The following is a 12,787-nucleotide window of genomic DNA, read 5'->3' as shown; positions in this document are numbered from 1 at the left end:
CAATATAGTCACGTAATGACTAAAGCTCACCATACAAAGGTAAGTTTTAATGTACAATCAGCTTTAAATTTACCTACATAGGTAAACCTTCCAAAACACCTAATTAATCTTCATCCAGTGTGGCTGGCCTTTGCATTACATAGGTGTTTTTGGATCTAGAGGAGATTGTGCAGATTGACTGTAACATGTATGTCGGTGCCTACAAATCTATTTGTACACACACAAATTTTTAACAACTCCCAATGCTTCTGGTATGCATACATGCACCTATGTGGTAGATTTACCTCTCCTATGAACTAGGCTTTCAAGTTTGTATGATCAGGCAGGTCAATTATGCAGAAAAGGATCTTACCTGTCTCATCACTTTCGGTTTCTGGCAAAAACCAGACCTTCACTCCTCCACCTGAGCCACTTTCCTGCATTACCTAGTATTTGTGTGGGGTTCTGTGGGTTTTACTTAGAAAATGGAATCCACTTAAAGCAAACCCCTTAGTGGTGCTGGCTATGTCAGTTGGCACCAATGAAAAATTTTACATTTATTATATGTATGGAAGAGGCCATCTTGTATATGGCAAATTACCATGCCATCCACTCCTGACCATCTCCACCCTCATCCCCCGCTCAGGCTCACTAACCAATTATTCAGTGTGTTGTCTTCTGTGATTGGTTAATGCTGATGTCATAGATATAGATCAGTTCTACCACCACAAACCACAGAATAGGGCCCTCATTTACCTGCCAATCAGACCCCTGCACAGTATTAGCATCATCCTAATCTGTAGAGCCCCTCATCACTCTAATCTGTTTTGTCATCATACTCTGCAGTCATCACATCTGTGGAGTGCATTGTCCCCCAACCCATCTGTGAACCTGTGTTCCCCCTTAATCACCATGTTCCCCCAACACCCATTCCGGTAAACCGCATGTCCCCCTCCCCTCAACACCACGCATTTTTTTCAACTTGTTCCCCCCCCCACCTGTCTTTTGCACCACTCGTTCCCCCCCCCCATTCTTTGCAACCTGCAGACAGTGGTGGCGCGAAGAGAGAGAAGTATCATCACATGACAGGGCACAAGGAAAAAAAAAAATCAATAAATTGTGACTAATAAGGTCACTTAGAACCAGGCCCACTGCTCTGATTGGTCAGCAAGTATAGTGCTTTTCTCCCCTCTGACTGATGATATTAATCCCCCATATCACCTCACAACAATAGGAGTGCGCCCTATCGCCTGTCTCTCCCCTCCTGTCCCCCCATATTACTCTGCAATAACACCAGTATACAAAACACCTGTCCCCACTTTTCCCCTTCCTTCCATACCCCCTGCATTCATACAACTTCTCCTTATCACCTGTCCCCCCCCCTTTCATTCTGAAATAATAGCAATGTATTCCAATCCCCTGAACCCCTCATATCCCTCTGCAATGTCAGTGCCCCCATCATGTCTCCCTTATATCCCCCTACATAACTACCAGTGAGCCCTGTATTAAGGGCATGACATCTCAGCATTACCCTGACAGCTTATAATATATCAATCACACAGACACATAACTTTTTCCCGGGCTTCAAGTTTGATCCATGAAGCCCGCCCACTTCCGGTTCTCTATTTTCAGACACTTCCGGGTCCTTCTACTTGATGGGAACTAGCCGCTGCCTTTCTGTCTCCGATTCAGGCGCCATTTTTCAGTGGATTACAGGGCTCAGACATGGCTTGGGCTTCGGAAAAATGTCTCCGGTAGTAGTGTACATCTGTGTAACTGCACGATTTCATATTGCCTCCCGGTAGACGAGTCCTACACGTTGCTGCTGTGTGTGACAAACCCTGGCTGTGTGACACTTTGTCAGTGACAGGGCTGCTGCTATTCAGGTGACTAGGGGGGTGTATAATTCCACAGGGATAATATATGACACAGGGTTCTGGGAAGTTCCTAGCTTCCTGCACTATTTCCACTTCTGTGCTGTACATTATTATTAATATTATTATTATTATTATTAATAAACAGGATTTATATAGCGCCAACATATTACGCAGCGCTGTACATTAATTAGGGCTTTCAAATGACAGACAAATACAGACAGTGATACAGGAGGAGAGGACCCTGCCCCGAAGAACTTACAATCTAGAAGGTGGGGGAAGTAACACACAATAGGAGGGGGATATGTAGTGGTGGGAAGTAGTGGTGGTTTCAAAGACCGAACAGGATGGGTAGGCAAGGTTTTGAGTGCACTTTTAAATGAGCAGAAAGTAGGAGCAAGCCGAATAGGATGAGGAAGACCATTCCAGAGAGTTGGGGCAAGCCTGGAGAAGTTTTGTATCCCTGTGTGTGATGAGGTTATGAGTGAGGAAATCATTAGTAGGTCATTGGAGGAGCGGAGAGAGCGGCAGGGGGAGTATTTTTTTTACCAGGTCAGAAATGTAAGTGGGACAATAACTGTGGAGGGATTTAAAAGCAAAGCACAGGAGCTTGAATTTGATTCTAAGGTGAAATGGAAGCCAGTGTCTTCAAAGAGATGCAGCGGAAGAGCAGTGGGAAGAATGGATGAGTCTGGCTGCAATATTCATAATAGATTGTAGAGGAGAGAGTCAGGTTAGTGGAATACCAGAGAGGAGGAGGTTACAGTAGTCCAGAAGAGAAATGATAAGAGCATGTACAAGGAGTTTGGTGGTCTCGGGACAGGTAGGGGTGGATTTTGGAGATGTTGCTTAGGTGAAAGTGACAGGACCTGGAAATGTTCTGAATATGGGGGTAAATGTCAAAGGTGACACCAAGACAACGTGCATGAGGGGAGGGCCGAATAACAGTGTTGCTAACAGATATATGGCAGGGGGAGATATGGAATTTGAGGGAGGGGATGAACATTCTGTGTTATTGTAATATGTATGGGGAATGTGTACACATTAATAAGTGTATTATGACTGACACCTAATATATGTTATTGTATTATTATTATTTTTATATATGTAATATATGTTATTGGATTATTATTTTTTTTATATATGTAATATATGTTATTGTATTATAATTATTTTATTATATGTAATATATGTTATTGGTACAGGTTGACATTCAAAAATCCGCCCATTGGTAATCCTGTTCCTTCAGATATCCGGCTTGGATTTTGGAGCGCATTTATAAATTTACACTGTTTTCCGGAGGCGCCATTTATGTTTTGATGGTGCTGTACTCCAGAATCAGCTGTTAGTTCTTGCTTGCATGTGCTTTCCTTCTCATTCATTTGCTGCTGTATGCATTATGAATTCAGCAAAGAAAAGAGGTGTAAAACGTAAACATTGTGCGTTGTCGAACACAGAGAAAGTGGAAATGCTAAAAAAAACTTGATAGCGATACATGATAATGTTAATGATAGTGAACATTAACATTTCATTTGCTTTTCATTTCATTTGCTTTTTCATTTAGTGTTATTTCATTTTATTATATACAGCATGTACAACCTTCAAAATGCCAGAATTTTTTCAAAAATCCGGCACTCAGGTCCGGAGTTTGCCGGATTTTTGATTGTCAACCTGTGCTATATATCAGAGTAATGTTTTCTAGAGAGGTCTAGTAGAGGTCTGTGTCTGCTTGGCTGTGACGTCTGATAATTGGTTTCCTTTAATAACATAACTCTAGTTGTCCTCTTTTATAACAACAGATTTATAATGGGGCTGTGTACAGTGCCAGGCGGGGCTGTGATCACTGGCTTCAATGGAGTAACTGAGCAGCATATGAAGAGGCGCCATACGTGGCTATATTAGAGGCGATTGTGCTGTGTATATTACTGCGATTGTGCTGTGTATGTTACTTCCAAATGTATCAGTTGCATACTCCATTCATAGCACAGTGATAAAACCCCGACTGCTGCTGTACACACAATGATTACCTGATTATAATGCTGCTGAACAAAAATTGGTGACAATCTGTTATCTGATCACCACCTGAATACAGCCCTTCCATTGCTTCTAAGGAGATCCATGGGGTGTTTGGAAAAAAAAAAAAAAATGAATTGATCCACATGTGCTTATAATGCTTTGTACTATCAATGTTGTGTCCTGTTAAAGGGTAATTGCTTGTCCCTTTCTGCAATAATGGCCTGATGAAAATGTATTTTTAGGTGGCTATCATTCTGATCACTACTTAAAACAGAACTATCAGCACACTTTTATAAAAGGAAGGCTAAACTATTTATTTAAAAAAAAAAATCTTTTTATTTTAACATTTTCAGGGAAGACCCTTATCTTTAACACTGCAGGAATAAAGACTGAATGGGAAACCCACAGCCTCCTGCAGGCTGCTCCTTGTGCATATTCCTGATTTCGGGCATGTACAGAAGGGGCTTTTCTCGAATGTAAAAAAAAAGTTAAACGTTCCAATCTCATTCATGCGCAGTGAGATTGGCACATTTTACATTTTCAGGAAGATGCCTCACCTAAGCTTGTACCTGTGCAATGGTAGATCAGATAACATAATGCAGTTGTAGAAGTAAAAATGCACAAAACAAGAGATCATTTATCAATGGAATAGTAATATTTATTATAGTTATAAATGGGGAAAACACACAGCATTTTTCTGGCAATCATCGATGAGCCCCTTTATGTTCATATACAAGGTAATAAAAAAAACTAATTAGAAAAAACACCCATGGGACCTCTATCAATGACCTTGTCTCAAATGCTTCATGCTTTTACCATGGGTTTCATTCAGAATTCCATGATATCGTCTTTTGTATTTTGAAGCAGATCTGATGATAACGATAACTCGCCTTTACAGAGAGTATTGGTCTGACTTCCAGATTGTAGCATTCCTTCCAGCCATTAGCAGGTAAATGCACGAGCAGCACCGAGAGGATGCGACCTGTTATTGTCACTATATAAGTAGCAGCCCCTAAACAAGCTGACAATATTTTCCTGAATTCCCAGACTGATCATTAGTAAGAGTAACAAAAGACTTGCTAGGATTAGGGAGTGACAACCTGCAGGAGTGGTCTAGCCACAGGGAATGTGAACATATTTGTCACTCGGCCAAATGATGAAATATGAATACTTTAGTGTGGTATGGAGCTTGGGAATGAAATATAAGGATTTCTACAGCAGATATTACACCCTTGGCACACTCTACTTATACATTAATCATTTGTTTATTATGTGGCACAATATTACAAGAAGTTATTAGGATATATTAACACTTCTGCTACTTACAGCTGAATTCCACCTAATACATGAATCTTGTATAACTGTGAAGAGCTTCGCTTTACAATAAATTCAATAAACCTTAAAGGACAGCTTATGTAGGATGCATTAGAGGAAGATTTGGGATCCCAAAGAGAAATCTTCCTAAAATCACAACACTTGGAAGCTGTACTTTTATGTATATAAAACATTTTCAATGGTATATTAAATTATTATTTAACATGTCTTTTTTTGATAGGTTGAAGCCTAAATTATGCTTTGAATTAGAAGAAAATAATCAAAATATGGATTCTGGTAAGTTGTTTTTTCTTTTGCTATAAATGTATACCTGTTAAAAACTTTCAATTCATTTTACATTCTGATTGTAGAACCTCCATTAGTTTTATCAAAATTCTGTAATGAATAGGAGTATCTGAACAATTCCTTAGTGTTCACTCAGCCAGTCCCTTGCACTTCATAATTATTAGTCAGTGTCCCTGTAAATCTGTTATCAGACTGTAGTATGTATTGCCAATTTAATCTGAACTCCAGATAAAAAGCTAAAAACACCATTCACTTACATCGATGGGAGAAGGTTTACCTGCTAATTAATTAGTATTCTGTGCACACAGCCATTAGATTTGCCCAGCTCTATGACAACACATTTGAATTGGTGACCATTCTGTACTCTACCACAGTTAAACAATAAATTACGGTCAAATGCAGCCCATCTAATTGGCCCTATGTTTTGCTCCTTTAGTCCTTTTTATTGGGTCAAACTCAGGTTCAATTGCATTTAAAATAAGTTTTATGAATATTGCTAACAGTATTATTAGGTTCATTTATTTGATATATTTTAGATTGTGTCTGCCTGGAGTTCAGCTCTAAAGGCTTCTAGACACATTACAATCTTTGTTTTATCAACTATGTAGCACACAGCTCTACCCAAATTGTTTTAATTCTAAATTCAGTTAAGCTACGTACACACTTCCAATTATTATCGTTGGTAAACGAACGACGAACGATCCTGCACGATATCTGCGAACGATCGTAGAGCACCGATCCTGTACATACAGATAACGACACAATCGTTCGCAGATATTGTACACACGATAGATGCGATCGTCTGAACGATACAGGAAGTGACGTGCACCACAGGAAGTGAGCGAACGTTCGTTCACCGCGCATGCTCAGACCATGGACGATCAATGAACGACCGTACACACGATAGATGGTCAACAATCGTCGTCCAATCTGATCCGCCAGTCCGGTCGTTCATTTCCAACGACTATCCTCGTTCGTCGGCGTCGTTGGTTACTTTTTTTACAAACGATTTTTGCCCAATCGATCGTTCGTCGTTCGTTCGTCGTTCATTTCCAAAGATAAAAATTGGAAGTGTGTACGCAGCTTTAGTTAGGCTCTGTTTGTGAACCTACATCTGACAATGCATGTTGCAGTATAACATTATAAGCTATTATAATGGTCTATAAGTCTAAGCAATCTGTGCAAGTTATTTGTAGTCATTTACATTCTATAGCTGATAAATAAATCAAAAGGAGATTCATATATTTATATACAGTCAACATGTGGATTTACTTACATACTGCATGGGTTTCAGTTCTACCACAATCATTCCTTGCCTGGTATGCAGTTTAGTTATGTAAATAATGTGTAACAAGGTGGCTGTATTGTGACTGCAGTCATCCTGTTCATTGCAATTCATTCATTGGATAGCTGCTCCAGTACAGTACACCAGACACCAACACAACTGCTGTTTGGAATCATATGAATCATATGAAGCAGCCCTGATAGTAGCTAATAAAATAAAAATCACAAAAGAGCTCTGTGTAGTCGCTGCCCTTTCAACCTGGTACCTGAAATAATACTAAAGCTTGTCTATATTTGGAAAGTTGGCACACAGGCTGTGTACATGGTACAAGCATAAAGATAACATGTTATAGGAGTATAATAAAGCCCTCCATTGCTGAAACTGCAAGTTGTGTGGCTTTAACACTGTTTTACTGTTCATCTGGCATTAACCTTTCATTGCCACCTCCTTAAAGCAGATCTGTCATCACATTCTCACCATTCCCTAAATAAAAATGTGAATTTCATAATGAAACAAATGTTTGTGCACCCATTTTCACTTGCTAGACATATGGCAGCACTCAGTAGTGTATATGACGATTGTTTCTACTGAAGTGGTATGAAGCATATAGAAGAAAATTGATCAATTCATTATATACAGCATGTACAACCTTAAAAATGCCAGAATTTTTTTCGAAAATCTGGCACTCCTCAGGTCCTCCGGATTTTTGAATGTCAACCTGTTCTATATATCAGGGTAATGTTTTCTAGAGAGGTCTAGTAGAGGTCTGTGTCTGCTTGGCTGTGTTGTGACATCTGATAATTGGTTTCCTTTAATAATATAACTCTAGTTGTCCTCTTTTATAACAACAGATTTATAATGGGGCTGTGATCACTGGCTTCAATGGAGTAACTGAGCAGCATATGAAGAGGCGCCATACGTGGCTATATTAGAGGCGATTGTGCTGTATATGTTACATCCAAATGTATCAATTGCATACTCCTTTCATAGCACAGTGATAAAACCCCGACTGCTGCTGTACACACAATGATTACCTGATTATAATGCTGCTGAACAAAAATTGGTGACAATCTGTTATCTGATCACCACCTGAATACAGCCCTTCCATTGCTTCTAAGGAGATCCATGGGGTGTTTGAAAAAAAAAAAATGAATTGATCCACATGTGCTTATAATGCTTTGTACTATCAATGTTGTGTCCTGTTAAAGGGTCATTGCTTGTCCCTTTCTGCAATAATGGCCTGATGAAAATGTATTTTTAGGTGGCTATCATTCTGATCACTACCTAAAACAGAACTATCAGCACACTTTTATAAAAGGAAGGCTAAACCATTTATTTAAAAAAAAAAAATCTTTAATACTGTTCATCTGGCATTAACCTTTCATTGCCACCTCCTTAAAGCAGATCTGTCATCACATTCTCACCATTCTATAAATAAAAATGTGAATTTCATAATGAAACAAATGTTTGTGCACCCATTTTCACCTGCTAGACATATGGGAGCACTCAGTAGTGTATATGACGATTGTTTCTACTGAAGTGGTATGAAGCATATAGAAGAAAATTGATCAATGGACTGCCCTGAGACACTGCATATAGTCTCAAAAAAATGCAGCGCAACCAAAGGCCTGCACTAAAGAGATTCCCAATGCTTCAATTTGTTTCAACAATAATCAGGGCTGTTGAGGACTGGTTGATAACAGTGATCCTGATGTCAAAAACAACCTGTATATAGGAACATAGCTGAAAAGCTTAACCCTAAAAGGCTGACATGAATGAAACATGAGGACTACTGTTGGTGATCTCCTAAAAATGCTAATTTTCTGGCTGCTGCATTGATTCTTTGAGCCACTGCCTGTCCCAGAACAAGTGCTTTGACCACTAGAGTCAGATGTCCTTATCTTCATACATTCCAGATCAGTAACTCACATTTGTCAGTTCTTTCCATTCTTCAGCCCTATCCTACTACACTTTGTTGTGGTTTAGGGGTGATGAACCTAAATGACATGGTCATCTGAAACTCCTAACATTAAGTAATCCTAAAGGTCCTTGCAGAGGCTGCAGCTCTGGAACAGGACAATGGTAGGAGACATGGGCCAACTAAAAGGTGAGTTTAATTCTATACTTCAATACTGATTGGGCCAATTTAACCTAGGTTCGTGCTTTCATTTTTTTCACCTCTTCATTTTTGCTTCTCTTTTCTAACACCTATCAAGAACTGTTTATGAATTTTGAATCAGAGATCGGCTCTGATTGAGTAACATGCTGTTAAACAGGTTCTTCCGTGTCTGTTCTTGGTTGTTTTAAGTATAGACTTGTTTAGAATATAAAAACAATAAAAAATATTTGTGGTAAGTGCATCATGTATTCCACAGGGTAAAGCATTGTTTGTTTTTGTTTTGCAGGATATTGGAATATATGTGAACAAACAGTGGTTCTCCAAGGAGCATTGCTTCTAGCAGAGAAACTTTCCATACACAGAACATTACTGGAGTTTAAGAAGTCTGACTGGCCGCTCATTGAAAAGCCAATCACTGATGCTTTAAAGGAGATCAGCTCAGGTACCTGGTCCCAAGGCCATGAGTGGAGGAAAAGAGCCATCGCGATATTTTGGGCCAAAATTATTTCATGTCAGTCACAGCTGTCCTTGGATGCTGAAGTGGACATTGAAAGGAAATGGAAAGAGGATGTTTTCTTTCCAGTGGGAAACATGTTGCCAAAAATAAATCATACGGTTCTCTATGAACTGCTAAAAGCTACAGGGGCAGCAGATATATTTGCAGAGCTGCTTTTGGCATTGCCAGCAGATTTTTGGGTGGATGAAGTATCTTTGTTATTAGACCATCTTTGTGATGAAACATCTATAGGGGACGTTACTTTCTTTTTGGATGTGTGGTGGGAGCTAATGAAAGGTTATAAGCACAGACAGGATGAGACTGTTAAGATATTTTCAGGTGTTGTAGTTCAATACTTGTGTAAAACAAATGATGAACTTTTGCCAAGCTCAAAGAGATTTAAACCTGACCCTGAACAAGTTTTACCTCCAGCTGACGGTATTCTTGCAGCATTTCTAGATAGGCTTGATAAAATAAGACCATACATTAGTAACATTAAGCTGAAGTGCTACACAATTGCTAACTTGGCAGATATGTTGTGCTCCTCTGCATTCCTGGAGAAAGAATCTGGACATCTTCCCATCAGGCAGTACTTAGAAAAACTGGTTGCTTTCCTTAGTTTTTGTAACACTGGAACCAAAAATCTTCATGCCCAAAGCTGTTTCCCAGAAATGATAAGGGAAGCAGAGAGGGTTGTTCAGAGTGGAAACATGGCTTCCAAATTTAGATTAACGAAAGAAGCTCAGCTCTTTAGTTTAAATTTACTGAAAGATCTGCTTTTTCAGTGGGGAGAAGAGCTGCACAATTATATGAATAACAGTGAAGATATTGGCTATGAGTGTTACAGGATGAACAGCAGCCTATCATCTTTACAGAAAATCCTGTGTGCATTGGAATGTTTGGAGCAAAGAGAGAGTGGTTTGGAAATGGCAAAGTATATAACCAGCCTACAGGAGAAGACTACAATGGCTCAGATAAAGTGTGCAAGAAACGATGAGGACACAATGGCAGCTGTGGCCATGAACATTATTACAGATAAAATGGGCCGCTACGAGGAAGTTTGCCTTGTCTTTGCTTCAGAGGTCGCCTGGGCATTTACTAACAGCTGGTTCAATTGCCTTAACAAGAACAAAGAACTTTTTCAAAATGCAGATTTGATTTTTAAATTACTGGAAACTGTGGATAAAGCTACATTAGAGCAAAGCAATCAAAATATCAAGCAAAGTGAAAAATGTGCCAGTGTTGTATTAGATCTGTTCTGTGAACTCCCATTAGAAAAGATGAATGATGTGCTCATGAGAGTGTTATGTAAATGGGGAAAGAAAGGACTGTCTCATTGTATGACAGCATTTACACATCACTTCCAGGAAGAACTCAACACAACATTTAATCAGATCTCCCAGAATTTAACGGAATATAATCCTGTTACTAGAGTGGCTAGACTAGCTCTGTTGCATCCTGAACATGTGGTCAGCAAAGTGTGTCACGTTGCAGTGACAAACCTTGGTGCTCATATCTTTTTCTCAAAGATACTGACTTCACTTCCTGCCTTAGGTTTTAGAAATTCTAATAACCCACTGGTATCAGACTCCTTAATATGCAAGTGCTTGATGGAAACTTGCTGGGGCAAGCTTTCTTCTGATAAGGAAGAAAGTCAGTTTTTATATTTACTGGCCTATTTAATGGGATCTTCTGAGAATGCAGAAAAAAGCTCAGCATCTGTCCTGCAGCCAGCAGAAGTGGTAAGGACATTTGTTCTTCCATACCTACTTGATGAATGCGTTTATTTGATATCTTGTTTGCATATTCTTCACAAGGCACTCAATGTAGAGAACCCACTAGATACCTCTGGCAAGCATTGGGTTCTCTCCTGCTCACCTTTTCCACTTCTTATGTCTCTCTGTAAACTCCTCAATAGCTATAGTAGGTGCTGGCAGCATTCTGATCAACCATATTGCCTTACGTTGGGATCCAAAGAGTTAATCATTAAAATTCTTACACAAGTATATACTGTGATCTTGCCAGAAGCTGACGATAGCTCAGAAACTTGGAACAAGTCACTTTTCTGGCTACACAGAAAAATGGAGCACTTAGATTGGGTTTTACGATTGAGAATGAAGCCAATATTTGGAAAGCACTTTAAGTATGAAGCTCCAGCTTCTTTGTTTGAGGTTTGTAAACTTTCAGAGGACCAGTGGACAACACTTCATCTTCCAGAGTATGGGCTAGGGACAGGTCTTTTGGCTTGGATGGAATGCTGTTGTATATCAGAAGACATGAAAGACCAAATGCTTTCTCTTTTGTGTGTCAACATAGAGGACCCAGAGGAGGTCAATCTCTTCAGCAAGGGGTTCTTGGTGGCCATGGTTCAAGTTCTTCCTTGGTGCAGTTCATCCGAATGCAAGCTTCTTAGTCAAGTTGTGAGGACCCTGCTGGAAAAACAACTTCTCCATGTGCCATATACTCTGGAATATGTTCAGTACATGCCTCTCCTTAACCTCCGGCCATTTGCCAGTCATCTCCAGTACTCTGTCCTCTTCTTAAGGGTGTTTCAACTCCTCTGCAGCGCTAGCTGTTCCAACTGGCTTACTTTTGATGGTCAAAAACATATTGCAAGGCTTTACAGCGACTGCATTTCGGACATGTTGGATGGGGTCAAACAACAGTTATCAGACTGTAGTCTTCAATTGCAAAAGGAACAGAAAGAAGCAGAATATGTTCAAGAGGTTTTGTTTATCTATAGTCAGATATTTTGCCATGTCCTCCATATTACAGCAATGTTGCCAGAAAACACATGTGAACCTCTTTTCTTTTTGTCCCTTGAAATTCTATCCTTGTATGAGACCCTAAGAGCTAGTGACACTTCCAAAAACAGCTTACTGAGAAAAGCAAATGAGAGACATTTCTTAAAGTCCATCACCAAGAGTGTGAGCAATGAGCACCACAGGACCACACTGATACAGAAGATTAACAAACTTTAAATTGCAGGTAATTGGAAAAGCCTGTATGTGTACAACATAAGAAAATGGCACTGTACCATTTATGTCAGCCATAGGAAATGATAGAAGTCATAACTTTTGCTTTGGTTTACTTGCCAAATGCACATTACACAGTGAAACTCATGACCTGATTTATACTCCGAATGCAAACAAAGCATGAAATCAAACCAATGACAAAACCCAAGTACTACAATATAACCTTTATCTAGTTAAATGTGTGTTACACAGGAGCAATAAGTTATTTATTCCAGATTACACAAAGTGTACCTGTACTGAAGAAAATTTCCCACCACTGACCTTCCCTAGAATGACAGTCAAATAGCATAGTTTAGCAATGGCAAAATGTCCTTCTTTGTAGGTTTCCTTTTAAATTAAACAATTTACATATTTCAATTGTCA

The 12,787-nt window shown here is 39.4% G+C and overlaps 1 protein-coding gene across 2 annotated transcripts; it reads left to right on the top strand.

Moving 5' to 3' along the window:
• Positions 1 to 1,659: 1,659 nt before the first annotated feature.
• Positions 1,660 to 12,787, top strand: GEMIN4 (gem nuclear organelle associated protein 4). 2 transcript variants are annotated; one of them, XM_072416300.1, is made up of 3 exons: positions 1,660 to 1,865; positions 5,425 to 5,480; positions 9,180 to 12,787. In XM_072416300.1, exons 2-3 carry the CDS (start codon positions 5,471 to 5,473, stop codon positions 12,368 to 12,370), a joined length of 3,201 nt encoding a protein of 1,066 aa, XP_072272401.1. In that variant the 5' UTR covers positions 1,660 to 1,865; positions 5,425 to 5,470; the 3' UTR covers positions 12,371 to 12,787. The 2 variants fall into 2 exon arrangements, with proteins under 2 accessions (XP_072272401.1, XP_072272392.1); XM_072416291.1 differs by lacking the exon at positions 1,660 to 1,865 and adding an exon at positions 4,740 to 4,818.

This window comes from Pyxicephalus adspersus, chromosome 1 (genome assembly GCF_032062135.1).
Source record: "Pyxicephalus adspersus chromosome 1, UCB_Pads_2.0, whole genome shotgun sequence".
Classification (NCBI taxonomy): Eukaryota; Metazoa; Chordata; class Amphibia; order Anura; family Pyxicephalidae; genus Pyxicephalus; species Pyxicephalus adspersus.
This window is presented reverse-complemented; position numbering and strand designations above follow the sequence as displayed.

What these genes read in the sequence shown, in the direction of transcription:
- GEMIN4 (XM_072416291.1), top strand. Translation starts at nt 4,742, where the DNA reads ATGATAACGATAACTCGCCTTTACAGAGAGTATTGGTCTGACTTCCAG. An exon ending in TTCCTTCCAGCCATTAGCAG is followed by an intron (nt 4,819 to 5,424) that starts GTAAATGCACGA and finishes TTTTTTTGATAG; the next exon opens with GTTGAAGCCTAAATTATGCT. An exon ending in TAATCAAAATATGGATTCTG is followed by an intron (nt 5,481 to 9,179) that starts GTAAGTTGTTTT and finishes TTTGTTTTGCAG; the next exon opens with GATATTGGAATATATGTGAA.